General features: G+C 43.1%; 1 protein-coding gene across 1 annotated transcript in view; it reads right to left on the bottom strand.

Annotated features, from left to right (window-relative positions):
- Positions 1-21,861, bottom strand: part of kiaa0586 (KIAA0586 ortholog) — a 123,706-nt gene that overhangs the window by 24,040 nt on the left and 77,805 nt on the right. Inside the window, exons 25-32 of the mRNA XM_079528467.1 lie at positions 20,950-21,121; positions 19,992-20,130; positions 19,368-19,612; positions 18,322-18,395; positions 13,478-13,600; positions 10,452-10,593; positions 2,840-2,997; positions 2,100-2,154 (exon numbers count right to left, since the gene is read on the bottom strand). Coding sequence (XP_079384593.1) covers positions 2,100-2,154; positions 2,840-2,997; positions 10,452-10,593; positions 13,478-13,600; positions 18,322-18,395; positions 19,368-19,612; positions 19,992-20,130; positions 20,950-21,121 — 1,108 coding nt within the window. The remainder of the gene's footprint in view (positions 1-2,099; positions 2,155-2,839; positions 2,998-10,451; positions 10,594-13,477; positions 13,601-18,321; positions 18,396-19,367; positions 19,613-19,991; positions 20,131-20,949; positions 21,122-21,861) is intronic.

Here is a 21,861-nt window from a genome sequence, read left to right as displayed (position 1 = left end):
AGTTCAGGTTGCTAAGTGTTAGCATGAGTCCATGTTGAGGTCAGTTCAGGTGGCTAAGTGTTAGCATGAGTCCATGTTGAGGTCAGTTCAGGCTGATAAGTGTTAGCGTGAGTCCATGTTGAGGTCAGTTCAGGTGGCTAAGTGTTAGCATGAGTCCATGTTGAGGTCAGTTCAGGTTTCTAAGTGTTAGCATGAGTCCATGTTGAGGTCAGTTCAGGTTGCTAAGTGTTAGCGTGAGTCCATGTTGAGGTCAGTTCAGGTGGCTAAGTGTTAGCATGAGTCCATGTTGAGGTCAGTTCAGGTTGCTAAGTGTTAGCATGAGTCCATGTTGAGGTCAGTTCAGGTTGCTAAGTGTTAGCGTGAGTCCATGTTGAGGTCAGTTCAGGTTGCTAAGTGTTAGCATGAGTCCATGTTGAGGTCAGTTCAGGTGGCTAAGTGTTAGCATGAGTCCATGTTGAGGTCAGTTCAGGCTGATAAGTGTTAGCGTGAGTCCATGTTGAGGTCAGTTCAGGTGGCTAAGTGTTAGCATGAGTCCATGTTGAGGTCAGTTCAGGTTTCTAAGTGTTAGCATGAGTCCATGTTGAGGTCAGTTCAGGTTGCTAAGTGTTAGCGTGAGTCCATGTTGAGGTCAGTTCAGGTGGCTAAGTGTTAGCATGAGTCCATGTTGAGGTCAGTTCAGGTTGCTAAGTGTTAGCGTGAGTCCATGTTGAGGTCAGTTCAGGTTGCTAAGTGTTAGCGTGAGTCCATGTTGAGGTCAGTTCAGGTGGCTAAGTGTTAGCATGAGTCCATGTTGAGGTCAGTTCAGGTTGCTAAGTGTTAGCATGAGTCCATGTTGAGGTCAGTTCAGGCTGATAAGTGTTAGCATGAGTCCATGTTGAGGTCAGTTCAGGTTGCTAAGTGTTAGCATGAGTCCATGTTGAGGTCAGTTCAGGTGGCTAAGTGTTAGCATGAGTCCATGTTGAGGTCAGTTCAGGTTGCTAAGTGTTAGCATGAGTCCATGTTGAGGTCAGTTCAGGTTGCTAAGTGTTAGCGTGAGTCCATGTTGAGGTCAGTTCAGGTGGCTAAGTGTTAGCATGAGTCCATGTTGAGGTCAGTTCAGGTTGCTAAGTGTTAGCGTGAGTCCATGTTGAGGTCAGTTCAGGTTGCTAAGTGTTAGCGTGAGTCCATGTTGAGGTCAGTTCAGGTGGCTAAGTGTTAGCATGAGTCCATGTTGAGGTCAGTTCAGGTGGCTAAGTGTTAGCATGAGTCCATGTTGAGGTCAGTTCAGGTTGCTAAGTGTTAGCATGAGTCCATGTTGAGGTCAGTTCAGGTTGCTAAGTGTTAGCATGAGTCCATGTTGAGGTCAGTTCAGGTGGCTAAGTGTTAGCATGAGTCCATGTTGAGGTCAGTTCAGGCTGATAAGTGTTAGCGTGAGTCCATGTTGAGGTCAGTTCAGGTGGCTAAGTGTTAGCATGAGTCCATGTTGAGGTCAGTTCAGGTTTCTAAGTGTTAGCATGAGTCCATGTTGAGGTCAGTTCAGGTTGCTAAGTGTTAGCGTGAGTCCATGTTGAGGTCAGTTCAGGTGGCTAAGTGTTAGCATGAGTCCATGTTGAGGTCAGTTCAGGTTGCTAAGTGTTAGCATGAGTCCATGTTGAGGTCAGTTCAGGTTGCTAAGTGTTAGCGTGAGTCCATGTTGAGGTCAGTTCAGGTTGCTAAGTGTTAGCATGAGTCCATGTTGAGGTCAGTTCAGGTTGCTAAGTGTTAGCGTGAGTCCATGTTGAGGTCAGTTTAGGTGGCTAAGTGTTAGCATGAGTCCATGTTGAGGTCAGTTCAGGTTGCTAAGTGTTAGCATGAGTCCATGTTGAGGTCAGTTCAGGTTGCTAAGTGTTAGCGTGAGTCCATGTTGAGGTCAGTTCAGGCTGCTAAGTGTTAGCATGAGTCCATGTTGAGGTCAGATTGGGTTGCTAAGTGTTAGCGTGAGTCCATGTTCAGGTCAGATGGGGTTACTGAGGTCAGCAGAGCAATTCAATGTCAAGTTAAATGCTTCTGACGTGAGCCTGAAGACACGATAGGTAGTTAGAACAACTTAGCTGTGTGTGTGTGTGTTGTGTTCCTAGTACCTGGAGTGTGTCTCTCCTCATACTGTCTGACCATGATAGCAGCTGGTCTGATTGCCTGTTGGGAGAGGAGAGATGAGTAACACCCAAATTTAGCTACAGTAGTGTCAGTTCAAATGTATGTTACAAATCGCCTGGCCTGCTCATCTGACACACACACACACACACACACACACACACACACACACACACACACACACACACACACACACACACACACACACACACACACACACACACACACACACACACACACACACACACACACACACACACACACACACACACACGCGCACACACACACGCACACAAGAATTGGCCAAACATTTCGTTAATATTCCTTTTAAAACACCATGTGCGTTCGACTCATTCGAACCTATTGAACGTCGAATGTATAGTTTTAATATAAATTATTGTATCCTAATCTAGTAATCTCAGCACTGGTTGGTGCTGAGAAATGTGCTCTCTTGCGATATCAAATTAATTAAACGACTCGGCTCGTTTAATTAATAGCAGATCTACGACTCGGCTCGTGAAGTAATGGAACACGCCATTACTGCGATTGACTACAAAGAGATAGTAAGTGGGAAATGATTAGCTTTCGATTAGCAACTTTGGAAAACTGTCGGTCTGGAGCGACAATATGCATGACGTCACATGGAAACGAAATAACAAACGCAACTGGGCGTGGAAAATAGATTGTGTGTGAGTGCGTGTGTGTGTGCGCACGCGCGTTGTCTCACCTGTGCTTCCCTGGGCGTGTCCTCTATGAGAGAAGGTGAAAGTGATTGGTCAGTGTGTGGGTCAGAGGTCAACACAGCTCTCCTGATTGGGCCAAGCTCGAGGTCACCGATGGTAAGTGGGCCCTGATTGGTTGATTCCAAGGTCATGCGAGTCACATCTGGAAAGGTAGAGTAGACGTGGTCAGAAAATCTAAATTAATCACATATTGCATATTTAAATGAAATGTGATAAATTGCTACTCAGTTGCTAACTCTTCACTTTTATGGACTACAGCTCGTCCAAAAGGCGCCTCGTTACTAAATACCTGTCAGTTAGGGGTGAAACGATACATTGTAACGTCTAGTTACTAAATACCTGGCAGTTAGGGGTGAAACGATACATTGTAACAGCAGTTAGGGGTGAAACGATACATTGTAACGTCTAGTTACTAAATACCTGTCAGTTAGGGGTGAAACGATACATTGTAACAGTTAGGGGTGAAACGATACATTGTAATGTCTAGTTACTAAATACCTGTCAGTTAGGGGTGAAACGATACATTGTAATGTCTAGTTACTAAATACCTGTCAGTTAGGGGTGAAACGATACATTGTAACGTCTAGTTACTAAATACCTGGCAGTTAGGGGTGAAACGATACATTGTAACGTCTAGTTACTAAATACCTGGCAGTTAGGGGTGAAACGATACATTGTAACAGTTAGGGGTGACATGACACATCATTGACGATACGACGATACATGGACGATATTGGTTCATTATGGCGATACGATACGATTCAATGATTTGAAATCGATACAGTAACTATTTAGCACATAAATTCAATGTGTGTGAAACTTGGGGATAATGGAGGTTTTTTAACCCATTTTGGGCGGGAACCCCTTTTGGTGTTTTAAGCATTGGCTACTGAAAAATAGCAGATCTACAAGTTCATAGGGCGGCACTCGGTGCCGCGCTATGAACTTGTAGATCTGCTATTTTAGGAAAATCGTGAAAATGTGCCTCACATCTTTGAATATATATTCTTTCAGAGTTTCAGTTTTTAACTCAAATCTTTGCTTCTGGGGGGTCCATGGAACAACATATTTTCAGATGGGGGGTCGGCGGCAATTTTTGGGGTCCTTGACATGAAATATTGAGGTTTTTCAGATTATTATTATTTTTTTTTAATTTCGACATCAGGCCTAAATGGGTTAAGGGTAAACATCTATTACTAACTAACTATAAATAAGTAAATGTATTATTTATTATTATTATTATCTGACAAATAGATGGACATTGTATTTGAACGCATATGGACAAACCCACGCCTTGACATGAACACAGAGAATGCACACATTATGGACAAACCCACGCCTTGACATGAACACAGAGAATGCACACATTATGGACAAACCCACGCCTTGACATGAACACAGAGAATGCACACATTATGGACAAACCCACGCCTTGACATGAACACAGAGAATGCACACATTATGGACAATATGGACAAACCCACGCCTTGACATGAACACAGAGAATGCACACATTATGGACAATATGGACAAACCCACGCCTTGACATGAACACAGAGAATGCACACATTTATCATATGGACAAACCCACGCCTTGACATGAACACAGAGAATGCACACATTTATCATATGGACAAACCCACGCCTTGACATGAACACAGAGAATGCACACATTTATCATATGGACAAACCCACGCCTTGACATGAACACAGAGAATGCACACATTATGGACAAACCCACGCCTTGACATGAACACAGAGAATGCACACATTTAAACACACGCCTTGACATGAACACAGAGAATGCACACATTTAAACACACGCCTTGACATGAACACAGAGAATGGACACATTTAACCATAGAACAAGTGTAAGCTCTATATGGAATGGAAAAGTAATGAAACCCCTCTTTTCATTTTTTCTTCTTAAAATCCAATACAATACAATTCTTAGTATTGAGAAAAAAACGATTATTTCCACTTCAAAACGATACGATACAAAGTAAAACGATATGTTGCCGTTTAATGATAATGAATTTTATTTATATACTGTAGCACCTTTTAAAACAATGTTCCAAAGTGCTACACACAGCAGGGTCAAAAAACAGCAATGAAGTCAAAAAACAAAAATCAAATACAGTAAAAATACAGGAAATACATCAATATTTAAATATGTACAGTCAAGTAAATAACAAATTATAAAAAAACATTTGGTGTAGAGGTATATGTCTTCAAATGAGATTTAAATACAGGCACGGAAGGTGCTAGCCTTAGCTGTGTCGGCAATGCATTCCACAACCTATCGAATTATCGATATACTTTTGATTATTGTAATTAAAATCGATATTTTTCGATACAGCTACTCTATCGTTACAGCCCTACTGGCAGTTAATGTGTGAAATAAATAAAATGAACTTGACATGCGTGTCCGCCTCCCGGCCAGACCGCCGTGCTTTAGGAGAGTAGCGTTGTCACTTCTCAGTTGCTTCAATCTCGCCCATGTTTCTGATGGAGCGTGACAGGCTTTAGTCATTTCCTTCCCGGGCTTATGCAATGTTTCCAACACCACTTTAATTCATAAAATCTTATGACACAGACATGGATCAAAAACTAGAACGAATCACTTCTATTTCCTATCTGTATGCTGTGCAGTAAGCCTGGTATTCGTTCCAAACTGGCCTGTTTGATCCGGTCTAGGCCACGGATGGATATTGGAAATAAATGAATAAACAAAGTTGAAGTGTTCGGCGTCGCTTTGTTTTGGTTCCTCCAATCCCCATTTAAAATGCTGAATCGAGTAGAACTACTAGTTTAGTCGGAACAGAAGATGGATATACCAAACTAATAGAACTAATAAAATAGATAGAGATTAATCTGCCTATTCTAGTTGTTTTTAGATTAATCGTCATCGGTTTGATTAATCAATCAGACCGATGAATGAATCGGTCCGATTAATCGGTCTGTCTTTACAGATAAACAAGCCCAAAGTAACAGCTTGAACAGATCTACAAGCTCACAATATTAAATATAAAGGTATAAAGTTAAATCTGACTTGCCTAAGCCTGCAGACTAGGGGTGTGCTGAAATATCGTTATGGCGATATATATCGATACGTCCTCCCGCGATAAATAATCGATATTGATTATTAAAATATCGATATAAAAAAAAATAATTTGAAATGTTGTTCATAATGAAGTGATGAACAACATGTTTAGAAAAGGAGGAAATTATAGCTAAAATAAAGCAAATCCCACTCTCAGATTCCACAGCAACCAGAAGTACTGAATTACTGGATGGTGATTTGTCCAAACAGCTTTGTGGGAATACAAAATGCAGAATGCGGTATTATGATGAGGGTATGAGGCAAAGGGGGAGTTTATTGAGTATTAATTTAGTGTAGACAGCTATGTGTGTGTCCCTCCCTGTGTCCGAGCACGGAAATAGCGTTTTTCAGTTCCAAGTATTTTGTAGCTGCAGATATCATGATATATCGTTGATGAAATTTCATACAATATATCGATATATCGCAAATATCGCAATATATCGAATATCGTGATATTATCGTTATCGAGGGCCTAATATCGCGATATATATAGTATCGTGAGGAACCCATATCGTCCCACCCCTAGTGCAGACACCCTGTTACCCATGTATTTTTCAGAACGGACAAAATTATTATAATTTTGTAATACAGAATGAGATCATATCGACATCGGTAATATCGGTTATCGGCCATAACAGCAATTAATTATATCGGATAACGATATTGGCCAAAATGTCTCATCGGCACATCCCTACAAACTAACTATTCCTATCCTTTGGGTGTTTGCCCTAACATTATGATCTAAACTAACTATTCCTATCCTTTGGGTGTTTGCCCTAACATTATGATCTAAACTAACTATTCCTATCCTTTGGGTGTTTGCCCTAACATTATGATCTAAACTAACTATTCCTATCCTTTGGGTGTTTGCCCTAACATTATGATCAAACTAACTATTCCTATCCTTTGGGTGTTTGCCCTAACATTATGATAAACTAACTATTCCTATCCTTTGGGTGTTTGCCCTAACATTATGATCAAACTAACTATTCCTATCCTTTGGGTGTTTGCCCTAACATTATGATCTAAACTAACTATTCCTATCCTTTGGGTGTTTGCCCTAACATTATGATCTAAACTAACTATTCCTATCCTTTGGGTGTTTGCCCTAACATTATGATCAAACTAACTATTCCTATCCTTTGGGTGTTTGCCCTAACATTATGATAAACTAACTATTCCTATCCTTTGGGTGTTTGCCCTAACATTATGATCAAACTAACTATTCCTATCCTTTGGGTGTTTGCCCTAACATTATGATCTAAACTAACTATTCCTATCCTTTGGGTGTTTGCCCTAACATTATGATCGCGGGGGCGGGTAATTATTTGGGGTAATAGCCGGTATGCGCATGCATAAAGTGAGTGGAAAATCGAGTGGCACCGTGAGTGGCAAAGTGAGTTTAACATCGTTTAATGCAATCAGATAGGACTTTTCTGTTTGGATGTATGTGCTGTCAAGGCCAGAAAGTAGCCGTGCTGAAATGAGCATGACAGCACACCTAGCCGTTATTAATAGAAGATTTGAGAACGGATTAGAAATATCATCAGTTGTGCTGATTAAACTGAGTTTCGTCAGAGCAGCAGCATGATTGGCTTAGGAATGGAACAAAAACAAAAACTAATTCTGTTAGCTGTGCATGTAATAGAAGAATAGGATGGTATTTGGTATCTGTTAGCTGTGCATGTAATAGAAGAATAGGATGGTATTTGGTATGAAAAGGTTGAGAACCATGACTTAGGTCAACTGCAGTGTTTTAACCCATTTAGACCAGATTCTAAAAATGTCTTAATCTAAATCATGAAAGTTTTCTGAAAAACCCATGTTTCTATGTCAGTGGTGCTCAACCATCTTCACGGCAAGGACCCCCAGAATTATATGTAATTGGTCGCCGACCCCCATCTGAACATAGGTTGTTCCAGGGACCCCCCCCCCCCCCCCCCCAGAAGCAAAGATTTGACAAAAAAAACGTTCGCTCTGAAAGAATATATATTCAAAGATTTGTGTGCCCCATTTTCTCAAAAAATAGCAGATCTACAGATCTTCTCTTGTAGATCTGCTATTTTTCAAAAGGCTAAAGTTTTCAATAGCTAAAGCATCCTGAATGGGATTAAAACAGAATTGACATGACATGCGTCCGCCTCCCGGCTACCTCTCTCTCTCTCCTCTCACAGAATGAATACCACCCAGTGATGGGGCGTGCAGGGGAACTATTTTAATTCACCCAAAGCTTGAGAAATCAACCTAATGAACCACCCTGTCAGGGGTTTACTCCTTATCCCTTGCACATCATAAACGATACAGAGCCACCAACCTGACAGAATGCACATCATAAACGATACAGAGCCACCGACCTGACAGAATGCACATCATAAACGATACAGAGCCACCAACCTGACAGAATGCACATCATAAACGATACAGAGCCACCAACCTGACAGAATGCACATCATAAACGATACAGAGCCACCAACCTGACAGAATGCACATCATAAACGATACAGAGCCACCAACCTGACAGAATGCCCGCCCAACGATACAGAGCCACCAACCTGACAGAATGCCCGCCCAACGATACAGAGCCACCAACCTGACAGAATGCCCGCCCAACGATACAGAGCCACCAACCTGACAGAATGCCCGCCCAACGATACAGAGCCACCAACCTGACAGAATGCCCGCCCAACGATACAGAGCCACCAACCTGACAGAATGCCCGCCCGGCCAGACCTTGTTTTATTTTCCCCCACCTCGGAACACAGTTTTATATTATTATGTAATTTGAAATGTCTGTGGGATTCAAGAAAGGGACAAACAGATCTCTGTGACCCAGTGGCAGTGATTCTGATTATTACATATATGATTATGTTATTATAACTGAAATGTAACTGTGGTGATACAACATCACTCTCCTTTCTTCTTGGCCGGTGTATTCTCTCTCTCTCTCTCTCTCTCTCTGTATGTCTCTCTCTCTCTCTCTGTGTATGTCTCTCTCTCTCTCTCTCTCTCTCTCTCTGTATGTCTCTCTCTCTCCCTGGTCTCTAGGCAACAGAGCAGTTCCTCCTGTGCTTCCTGCTCTGAGGTAAATATTGGTGTTGGACTAAGTGCACGTGTGTGTGTGTGTGTGTGTGTGTGTGTGCATGTCTGTGTGCGAGTATGTGTGTGCACACGCGTATAGTGTGTGTGGTGTGCCTGTGTGTGAGTGAGAGTATGTGTGCGTAATTGCGTATGTGTGCGTTTGTGTGTGTGTGTGTGTGTGTGTACATATTGTGTCTCTTGTGTGTGAGTGTGTTGGATGCGACCAGTTATAAGTTAACACTTGCAGGCTCTGTGTGTCATGATAAGTCTTTTGCATATGAATTTGATTTGGTTTCCATGAAAGGTGAATGACTACATAATTTTGGGATTTGGGCATTTCAACCGTTATTGACCGTGCATGGAGAGACAAGGATGTGCAGAGAGTAGAAAACTGTCCAGCCGGCCGGGAATCGAACCAGGTGATTGAAGCATTGTGCCCATGTGGTACGCACTCTAACCATTCAGCTATCAGCTTAACACATTCAGGATGGGAACCCCCTTTTGGTGTTTTAACTGCATTTTGTTATACTTTAGCTGTTGAAATATAACAGATCTACAAGCTCATAGCGTGGCACCGACTGGCTATGTAGAGTACAGAAGTCCTGACGTCACTTGCTCATCCCCTGGTTTGCGGAAGTCATTTCTCCATGGAGAATAACATTGGGACATCTTAAAATCGTGTAAGCATTGTGGTCCGAAAATAAACAAACTGTCTCTGTGCTGTTGTCGGGGAGGCGGCTCTCTGTATCGTTTACGACAGTCAGTAACTCATATTTGATAGAGTCTCTGACGAAAATCTACTAATTTGGCCACACTAGCATTAGCGTTTAATCGCCGCCAGTAAGTATCCATACGAGTCAAATCGCCGGGATCATTAATTTATTTTCAGAGCAAAGTTCTGATTTGACGCGATATTAAATAAATCATCATAGTTCCAGACCCACAGGAACACACCCAGGGTGCCGGCCCGATTCCGGCGAGCCGCCCCACGTCCGAAACGGTTGAGAAATGACAGTTACCGTGTGGGGGTCCCTCTACTGTACTGTACTGTACTGTCACTGTACTGTACTGGCACACCCGAAATCACCATATATATATACAGTTAATATGTGCGTGTGTTAGGTTGCGCAAGGTGGTGAAAAACAACCATGTTGTTTTCGTGCTCAGACGTACCCACACACCCACCCACACACACTTAAAAAGTATGGGAAATAAGAATGGGGAAAATACGCAGACAAATACATTTGGGGGTCATTGGCCCGAAAAGGTACGAGAACAAAGTCTGCTTTAGAAGGCATTTGTAGAATGGACCTCAGGCCTCAATGGGTTGAACTAATGACAGATGTAAAAGTCATTATGAAAACATTTCAGCAGACCCTGTTCGACCCTCACACAGGAACAGACAGGGTTCTCACCTGCAGAGTGTGTGGAAACCGCAGCACTGCTGCTGGGAGCTGTAGTCCTCTTTGTGTGTCGTTTTGTAGTCCTTTCCTCCGTCACCTCGCCCATGCTCACCTCCTCCTCACCTCCTCTCTCCTCCCCCTCCTCCCAGGAGCCCTGACACACACACACACACACACACACACACACACACACACACACACACACACACACACACACACACACACACACACACACACACACACACACACACACACACACACACACACACACACACACACACACACCTTTATTTGCGTTCACATTTAACAAGAACTTCTTGGACACAAACAATACTGTCTAGATGCACAAACTTGGGAAATTCAACAAGTGTTTCAGGATACAGATCACGGGAACAGGAAGCATCGCCTTCTCCATATTATGGCGACTGCCAATTATCACAGACACTGAACAGAATTTAGCCAATGCCTCATCAGCTCTCAGCTCGGCTCGGGCATTCCTGCAATCTGCAGGCCTCTCACGACTGATTTATGGACATTACCGAGGACTCCACAAACGCAAGCAGTTTACATTTGTAACCAAGCTGTATAATAGCATCCTTAAGGCGTTGGTACTTTAGCACCTTGGTAAGAAATGCCTCTTCCAGACTGTCAAATGTACGTGTCACTTCCAAAATGGTCTCTGACGTACACACGCGCGCACGCTCACACACACACACACACACACACACTCTTAATAAACTACCTTAATAAAACGTAAAAATTTTGTATTTGCTATGAACAAGAAACAGTTACATACATGCATACATAAGGCAAGGGTAGCATTTGTATTATTTTATTTCATTTAACTTTAATTTAATCATAATTAAGTCATTGAGAGACAAAAGAATAGCAGTAGAAGGACCAATGATGTGTTTTCAATGGATCTAACATAGTTCAAATGTAAATGTAAGTTCAAATGTATCTAGGAAGGTGTCTGATCAAAGGAATATAAAACATTTGAATATTGAATCCAGCATCTTAAAAACTGTCTGGGGAGAACACAAAAAAAACAGTGTTTAGTTTCAAGTGAAAGGTGGTTGTGTTCCGTCCACACACCCTCTGACTTGACCGTCCATAATGTATTTGTGTGATAACACTGCCATCTAGTGGAAGATGACAGAATGACATAACCCCCACCAATGTTTTCCAAGTCTGTGATTAAATATAGACCGTAACCGTAACAACGCCTAGCAGCAGCTGTAGTCATGGTTACAGGAGACCGTAACAACTCCTAGCAGCAACTGTAGTCATGGTTACAGGAGACCGTAACCGTAACAACGCCTAGCAGCAACTGTAGTCATGGTTACAGGAAGCAGCAGCTGTAGTCATGGTTACAGGAAAGACAACGCCTAGCAGCAGCTGTAGTCATGGTTACAGGAAGCAGCAGCTGTAGTCATGGTTACAGGAAGCAGCAGCTGTAGTCATGGTTACAGGAAGCAGCAGCTGTAGTCATGGTTACAGGAAGCAGCAGCTGTAGTCATGGTTACAGGAAGCAGCAGCTGTAGTCATGGTTACAGGAAGCAGCAGCTGTAGTCATGGTTACAGGAAGCAGCAGCTGTAGTCATGGTTACAGGAAGCAGCAGCTGTAGTCATGGTTACAGGAAGCAGCAGCTGTAGTCATGGTTACAGGAAGCAGCAGCTGTAGTCATGGTTACAGGAAGCAGCAGCTGTAGTCATGGTTACAGGAAGCAGCACCTGTAGTCATGGTTACAGGAAGCAGCAGCTGTAGTCATGGTTACAGGAAGCAGCAGCTGTAGTCATGGTTACAGGAAGCAGCAGCTGTAGTCATGGTTACAGGAAGCAGCAGCTGTAGTCATGGTTACAGGAAGCAGCAGCTGTAGTCATGGTTACAGGAAGCAGCAGCTGTAGTCATGGTTACAGGAAGCAGCAGCTGTAGTCAGGGTTACAGGAAGCAGCAGCTGTAGTCATGGTTACAGGAAGCAGCAGCTGTAGTCATGGTTACAGGAAGCAGCAGCTGTAGTCATGGTTACAGGAAGCAGCAGCTGTAGTCATGGTTACAGGAAGCAGCAGCTGTAGTCATGGTTACAGGAAGCAGCAGCTGTAGTCATGGTTACAGGAAGCAGCAGCTGTAGTCATGGTTACAGGAAGCAGCAGCTGTAGTCATGGTTACAGGAAGCAGCAGCTGTAGTCATGGTTACAGGAAGCAGCAGCTGTAGTCATGGTTACAGGAAGCAGCAGCTGTAGTCATGGTTACAGGAAGCAGCAGCTGTAGTCATGGTTACAGGAAGCAGCAGCTGTAGTCATGGTTACAGGAAAGTGTGTTTGTCGGCAAAAATCTGGAAGGTTTCCATCGAAACACACTTCCATTGCACGCGTGTGTGTGTGTGTGTGTGTGTGTGTATGTGTGTGTGTGTATGTGTGTGTATGTGTATGTGTGTGTATGTGTGTGTGTGTGTGTGTGTGTGTGTGTGTGTGTGTGTGTGTGCACATAGCACTTACCCTACCCCCCCTTAGACAGCACTTCTTAGACTTATATAGCATTTGAAACAGACTTATAGCATGTCATGTAGACAGCACAATAAGTGCATTGTATGTAGTCATAGCACTTCATAGTATATATGTACAGCATAGTATAGCATATATGTATAGTTTATATGTATAGTGTCATTATATAGATATGTTCTAGTTATAGTTTATATGTATAGTGTCATTATATAGATATGTTCTAGTCACGTTCTTAGCTTACGCATGTTTCGCGATAAATGCATTTTACATATGTGATGTATTCCCATGCTTTTTGTTCTTGCTTAATGTAAGTCGCTCTGGATTAAGAGCGTCTGCTAAATGCCTAAATTGTAAATTGTAAATTGTATGTGTGTGTGTGTGTACCTCAGGCTGCGGTCAAGGTCAGTGTGTGTGTGTGTGTGTGTGTGCGTGCGTACCTCAGGCTGCGGTCGGGGGTCAGTGTGCGTGCATGTGTGTCTGTGCATGTGTGTGCATGTGTGTGTGTGTGTGCGTGCGTGCGTGCATGCGTGTACCTCAGGTTGGGGTCGGGGGTCACTGTGTGTGTTCAGTCCTTGCTCCATCTTGACCAGCAGGGCCAGGATGGGGTCACGAGGAGCCGACCTTCTGACCTGGCCGTCAGTCGGAGAATCAAAGTCCTGCCAGACGAGACGCACCAATCAAAACACAGACACGGTAGAGCTCAACAGCCAATCACAGTGTGGAACCGAACGTGACCAAAGATGCTTAATGTAGGAAGATAGGCCCATAGGAGCACACAATCCCCCAATGAATGCATTGGTTGGTGCGCCGCATGCCAGGAATACAAGATCTGGGAGAGTTCATTGTTGGGACAGAGAATGGTAAATGTCTCTTCAAATCATATAACTGACTGAAACGCTTGTCACATTGTTTACAGTGGTAGGGCTTTTCTCCCGTGTGGATACGCTGGTGTCTGTTCAGGTGACTTAACTGACTGAAACTCTTGTCACAATGTTTACAGTGGTAAGGTCTTTCTCCCGTGTGGATACGCTGGTGTAACTCCAGGTTACTCAAATGACTGAAACTCTTGTCACAATGTTTACAGTGGTAAGGTCTTTCTCCCGTGTGGATACGGTATGTAACTCCATGTTACTCAAATGACTGAAACTCTTGTCACAATGTTTACAGACGTGGGTTTTCCTTCCTGTCAAGGTTGTCTGATCGGTCTTCACTTCTCCCGGCTGAGTTACAAAAGTCTCGGTATGCTGTTGACGACAGTGTGATCTTGGTTGGTCTGTGTCTTCTTGCTTCTGGCCGTTTAGAGAGCTGTTGATCGTCTGACAGGCGGCGGTGGGGATCTGGCCTTTGCTCTGCATCTGGTCATCGTGGCTCCTCTTTGTGTATTCATGAAGGTAGACCCGAGGCGTTGAGCCATACGGACGCTCAGTAAAGCTGACCCGAGTCCGGGGAGACCTCATACCTTACAATTCTCAGAAAGGGCTTCTATAAATGGACTGTGATGGGATTGAGTGTCACAAAGTCACTCTTTAAAAAAAACTTCCTGGGTCTTTCTGAGATGTTCTGAGATATAAAGTGTGAGTGTTCACACTTTATATAGGCTGAGTTCAGGGCTGGCCGACGTCACACACTTTATATAGGCTGAGTTCAGGGCTGGCCGACGTCACACACAATACAAACCATCACCACTTTGTTCAGGCACCGCTGCATTTCAAGTACAAACTCAATACAAAGGCTGTTAACTGTGAGTGGACGACCCAATTGAGCATTACACTTGTTTACAACAGGGTCCACCATGTTCAATTCATCAAAACATTAAGAGACGTACGGTGACAAGCCACCGCAGTTTGTTCATGCATGTGTCCTGAATCTTATTATAACGTGGTTTCAAATGTAGCATTCAGGGATCCACCAGGAATGTAGCATTCAGGGATCCACCAGGAATGTAGCATTCAGGGATCCACCAGGAATGTAGCATTCAGGGATCCACCAGGAATGTAGCATTCAGGGATCCACCAGGAATGTAGCATTCAGGGATCCACCAGGAATGTAGCATTCAGGGATCCACCAGGAATGTAGCATTCAGGGATCCACCAGGAATCCAAGTCAAACATTATCGTTCTGTAACTCTGAGTGTATAACCCATTTAGGCCTGACGTCGAAATAAAAAAAACAACGTTTGCTCTGAAAGAATATATATTCAAAGATATGTGCCACATTTTCACGATTTTTCAAAAATAGCAGACCTACAAGCTTGTAGCGCGCCACTCGGTGGCACGCTATGAGCTTGTAGATCTGCTATTTTTTAAGTTTCTGGATACACCTATGTACTTACAACCATTGTTTTGTTCACAGCACAGGTGACATCTTAACCCATTCAGGCCTGACGTCGAAATTAAAAAAATAAAGTTTTCTAAATTAATCATGACAATTTTCGGAAAGATTTGAGGCACATTTTAACGATTTTTCAAAAATAGCAGATCTACAAGTTCATAGCGCGCCACTCGGTGGCGCGCTATGAGCTTGTAGATCTGCTATTTTTCAATAGCTAAATTATAACAATGTTTAAAACACCAAAAGGGGTTCCCGTCCCAAAATGGGTTAATGGTTAATGTGGTTAAACGCTAACGTGACATGGATGCGTTCCAGGTCTCAACACCATACGGGTCCTAAAAAGCATGTGGTAAAAAATAATACACATCAAACATTTTGTACAAAGAGAAGTATAGATGTGATTTGAATGTTTTCTGGTAATTTTTAGCTTTTTCTGTCGAGAAATAAAGTCAAGATGTGCTTGAATCTTAATAATAACCACTTTAATGAATTCCTTGGGTACAAATTATATGGAAAAATGTGATTAGTTCAAAAGTTATGGCATTTTCTGTTATCTCCATCTTATGGTTTGTTTGGGGGGTAGTAGCCTCGATACCCAGGCTTTCATTTCGTCTAGGGGGTAGTGGTAAGAAAGGGTTAAAATGAACCCTATGGCACATTCATTGGCCAGGGAAACAAGACGAAATATTATGTAGACACCATTAGGGTCCTAAAAAACATGTGGTATAAAAGAATACACCTCAAACATTTTGTTCAAAGAGAAGTATAGATAGGATTTGAACGTGTTCTGGTAATTTTTTTGCTTTTTCTGATCAGAAATAAAGTCAAGATGTGCTTGAATCTTAATACGAACCCTAACGGGTCCATCTTAATATGAACCCTAACGGGTCCATTTGGTTCCATTTTGTACACTCTCAGAGTTAAATTAACATTGATTTTACAATATACATTGGGGTCCCAGAGATAGAAATGCCATTAAACATGGGGGACCGTAGCCTATTGCATGTCAAACTGGGGGTCCTTGAAATGAAAATGGTTGAGAATCACTGCTAGAGCCGTAAAAATCTTCTCTTATCTTATGGGGGTCCTTGGCATATGTGACCCCTCACAGTATTTTCAACCACAAGTCGGCTCTAATGAAACTCCACAATAGACCAAAATAGATTTTTTTTTTTTTTTTTTGGTTTTCGTTTTTTGCCACATTAACACAGTTGGAATGTTAAAGAATGTTTTTATTCCATCAGAAAGTTGTTTTAGTGTCATTAAGTCGTTGTAATTACATTGCAAAAATGTCTCTGTAATGAAAGATTATTTGCCTATTTTGGGGGTGTGAACATTCCTGCACGTATTTACATAGAGTTGTTTCGATTGGCCATACCTATGTATTGTTCTCCAGTTTCACGTAGCCGTCGTCGTCCACTGAAGAAAAAAAAGTCGCTGCTGTTGTGATAAGACTGCCAGTTTTGTGTTTGTGGTCTCCACACTACACACAGCTGTGCGTTCTGACGAGATTGTTGTTACTTGTAATCCATTATTTTGCCCTTTATATCAGTGAACACGTGTAGCTATGTGTGGTTTAGCACTGTGTTTAAATCTTTGTAACTTTATTACCGTTGGATGCTGCTGCCTGATGATCAATACTGAAAGAATAACATTGCGTGTCCACGTGGTCGCGCATCGCGGTGAAATCCGTCTTTTATATAATTTGTTCAATCCATGACATTGTTGTTGTTAGAAGAACAGCTCAAATATTGAATGTGATGACATGTGTAGTACAAATCCTGGTGTGATCTTCTTAAAACGTGGAAAGGATCATAACAAACGTCTAAGGTATTTTTTCCCCTGACTTTCTGTTGAAAAGATTTTAACTCTTTCACATCAGTGCACGGCTGATTTAAGCCATGCATTTAGGGGTAAAAAAGGTACCTTTGTACATATTAATAATAATGTAATGTAAACATACAGCATTTTTAAATTTAGCAATTAAAAGCATGGGTCTAAAACTACAAGGCTGCAAATAGTTTTACTCCACATGTATTTATTTGAAAACTCAGTTAGCCTACTAGTTACTTTTTAGATTGTATTATTACAAAACATACACTAAACAACGTCAGTCCTATATTTCTATATTGCAATATTGATACTTTAACTTAAGTAAAACAACATGTACTTTAGCACACTGCCTACTAAGTGTTCACTGACAGCTAGCCTAGTGGGGGAGTGGTTAGTGGGTGGGGGAGTGATTATGCAAGCCATTAGGGGTGGAGACAAGTATCTATTGTCACACCCATTCCTGGGGCCCAGAGGTGCTAACATCTTTGAAATCTTTGCAGGGGAAATTCTCTGCTTTGGGGTTTCCGGTTCAACAAGTTTCAGATGGTCATATCTTCTTCATTTTTTTCCAATTTCAATGAACAATACATCATATGAAAGCTTACATTATGTAGTTTCATAATATGTAAAAAACTGAAAAATGACCATGGCCCCCTTGTATATCAAACTACTGTGAGCGGTCACATATGTGACCAGATTTGACTGAGAGTCTGCCATCGCGCAAAAACTTTTTTTTTCTTTTTTTTTCCAAAATGAGTTAATAGCACAGGCAGACTCTTCACATACTAGAGCATGTCTGAAATAAGTGTCGGAGCTGAAATCGACATGTAAATATGAAATAAATGCTTAAACATGTAGCTAGGTGTAATGTTAGAGACCACAGAAGTGAACCTTTCAAGCCTGTTTTCTCAACTCGCTGTTTTCTGCAAGACATTACTCTATAAGCCATATCTCCAAAACTGGTGGGCCAAACTGAACAACCAATATGTCAATTTGAAGCTATGATTCCCTACTTTCATGACATGAAAAAACGAAAATTCAAAAAAATCCAATGGCAGTACCTCAGTCAAATTTAGTCACATATGTTTTCAAATGGGGGGTCCGCGGGCTATTAATTGTCACTTTGGGGGTCGTTGACATTACGTCACAGTGAGGATGTAGTTAAAGAGAGATGTGATTTATTTTGTGTGTGTTTGTGTTGGACGTGACTCACCATGTCCAGGACCTCCTGCAGAGAGCTGGAGAAACTGTTCATGTCTGGAAGACACAGACCCTCCTCCTCCAACACTGGACACACACACACACACACACACACACACACACACACCACACGCACGCACGCCACATACACACACATACACGATAGACATAAGACAACTGCATCGATATGAATCTGTGTGTGTGTGTGTCTGTGAATATTGTGGTGCTTAAAGGGGAATACCACTCATTTTCAACATTTTACTATATCATTAATGTACCTTAGAGTTGTGTGGAAATAATTAAAAATAAAGCCCCCACATTCTGCATTGCCTAGAACTAGAGGTCTGAAAAGAAATCAGTAACATTATGAAGTACATCTCTGTGACATCACAAAGATGTACTTCATAAATGTTACTGATTTTTTTCAGACCTCCAGTTCTCCCCCACTATACTGTACTCACAAGTACAGTATAGTGGGGCAGATTAATGGCCTATATCATAAGAATCGTTCACTTTGTTGTGATACAAGCATGCCATTTGGCACAGATACTCTCTAGGGGCCACTCCTTTGGAAAAGGGTGCTGGCCACTCAACATTCCAAGATGGCGACCATTTTTTCAAATTATATCCGGCCATACCATTAAGAACCTAAACCTACAGTATATAAGGCAAAATTTCAATTTTTCATTATGCTTTAACCCATTTTGACCTGAGATCAGATTCTAAAAATGTCTTCTACATCCTGACAGTTTTCTGAAAAAGCTATGTTTCTATGTCAGTCGTTCTTCGATTTAAAAAAAATAGCAGACCTACAAGCTCATAGCGCGCTACTCGGTGGCGCGCTATGAGCTTGTAGATCTGCTATTTTTCAATAGCTAAAGCATAACATAATGCTAACACCAAAAGGGGTTAAATAGCATATGACGTGTCAAACTAGGGGGTTTTCATGATTCTGAAGCATTCGTTTTGCACATAAAAACACTCTAAAATTGGCCATAGCCATCATCACAAATGTGATGAGGTCAGCACATTTGGGCTGGCGAGGTGTTTGTGTCTTACCTGCCAGCTGGTTGAAGTTGGTCAGCAGCACCTCTCCTTCAGAGATCTGTTTGACGGCGGTGTTGGTACCGGTCGCCGCACTGGTACTGCTACTAGTAATACTACTGATACTAGTACTGCTGGTACTCTCCTCCGTGGAGCAGGGGGGCGAGGCGGGGGGCTCGGGAACGGCGACGGGAGGAGGAGGAGGAGGAGGAGGGAGAGGAGACGAGGGTACCGCCTCCTCTTCTGCTACTGACACTTCCCTGGAGAGAGAGAGAGAGATAGTTTAATATCTATTTTAACTGAACGTCTGACCTGTTTTCCGTGCTTTTCTTCTTTTCTTGTCATCTCTAGTCTTCTTCCTTTTCCTGAAAACTACAAATGATCGAGCTTGTTCAAAAAAATAATGTCACCCACTTCCTTTCACCTGTTTACCTGTGATGTGACAATAATGCTGAAGAGAGAGAGAGAGAGAGAGAGAGGCTATGCCTAATTGCAAATTAACTTTTACATTGTTAAAGTAAGCTCTGAGCTCTGTGTTCCCAGAACTTATGGTTGGCAGTAGCACCTGTGTGCATGCGTTTGTACACACATTGATGTGTGTGTGTACTCACGGTGGTGTGTGTGTGTGTGTGTACTCACAACGGTGTGTCTGTGCAAGATGGTCTGGGGGGAGGAGTGCTGGTGGGCGTGTCCACACGTCCTGGAGGCGTGCTGGGGGGCGTGGCTACATGTTTTGGAGGCGTGCTGGTGGGCGTGGCTACAGGTTCCGGGTCAGCCTCTGAGGTGAAAGGGTGACAGCGAGAGAAAGGTCCGTCATTGGCTGGACCGTCTGCCAGTCATCAGAACAAGACTACTCATTTGACGTCTAAAGAAGCTCTGATTGGATGGAAGGAAAAGGTTAGCTTTGTAAGACACAAAAGTGTTCACACACGGCTGACTCCGTGGCCAGATCCTAATACTCAAACTATCATCCTCACGTCCTCCACTCGCATCGTTTCCTATTCACCTACTGCAGGGGTTCAACGTTTTTGGCTCCGGAAATGCTTTGGCCCTGTCTCGCCATTCAGTTGCAAAAAAATATATATATATATTATTATTCATTTTTCTTTATAATTTGGGGACCCCCCACAATAATTTGGCGACACCCCTAGGGGTCGCGACCCACGGGTTGAGAACCCCTGACCTACTGAATCGCAAGAACATATATTTTTTAATGGGCATGGCTAGTGATTCCGGGGCTGGAGGGAGGCTAGTGAGTCTTCAGATTGCGTCCGGAAATTGGGAGTGAGTCTGCAATGGGGAATGCGTTCTGTAACAACTTCATGGTATTGATTTTTACATGTCTGCTTGGGAGGGGAGTATAAGAACATTATTCTATTTTTGGACCTCAGGCTGTTTTGCTAAAATTCACAGGTTAAAGTCAAGGACTTTATCAAAGACTATCTATTCTATCTTCACAGGTTTAATTATTACAACAGCTACTGCATTAGTGTATTTGTTACTGATATATCAGCTTCAAGTTGTCAAGACTATACACAGAACGAGACCAGATCAATAATCCATTAAACATGACTTATAGATCATATTGTGGACCAACCTGTGGTTGAGAGGCGCTGAGGGGTCAGTGTGTGCTCCTCTCTGGGACTGAGCTCCAGGCTGCAGGCCTCCGAGGCCTGAGGTGTGCCCAGGGGAGAGAGCTCTCCACTGGGCACTGCAGGGCTGGCAGCGCTGGGCTCTGGAGTTGCTACTGGAGTGGAGACCCACCTTTCCTACAAATAGAACACATAGTACAGGAGGTAGGCATGTAGTCTAGAAGTGTCACATAGTACATACATAGTCTAGAACAGTGAGTGAATATAGTTGTATACATGGATTAAAGATGAAATGTTTGTAATACTAGGTTGTAATGTGCGATTTGTGAAACATTAAGGAAGGAGCTCTGTCAGCAGGGAGTGTTGGGCGAGAGGAGTAGGACAAACTAAGGCCCTAGGTCCTCCCTGTGGGGGCTCCTCACTGGCAGGCTGCAGTGACATAGGGCTTTAAGACCCTACGTCCTCCCTGTGGGGGCTCCTCACTGGCAGGCTGCAGTGACATAGGGCTTTAAGACCCTAGGTCCTCCCTGTGGGGGCTCCTCACTGGCAGGCTGCAGTGACATAGGGCTTTAAGACCCTACGTCCTCCCTGTGGGGGCTCCTCACTGGCAGGCTGCAGTGACATAGGGCTTTAAGACCCTACGTCCTCCCTGTGGGGGCTCCTCACTGGCAGGCTGCAGTGACATAGGGCTTTAAGACCCTACGTCCTCCCTGTGGGGGCTCCTCACTGGCAGGCTGCAGTGACATAGGGCTTTAAGGCCCTACGTCCTCCCTGTGGGGGCTCCTCACTGGCAGGCTGCAGTGACATAGGGCTTTAAGACCCTACGTCCTCCCTGTGGGGGCTCCTCACTGGCAGGCTGCAGTGACATAGGGCTTTAAGGCCCTACGTCCTCCCTGTGGGGGCTCCTCACTGGCAGG

This window comes from Electrona antarctica (assembly GCF_951216825.1).
Source record: "Electrona antarctica genome assembly, chromosome: 18".
Taxonomy (NCBI): Eukaryota; Metazoa; Chordata; class Actinopteri; order Myctophiformes; family Myctophidae; genus Electrona; species Electrona antarctica.
This window is presented reverse-complemented; position numbering and strand designations above follow the sequence as displayed.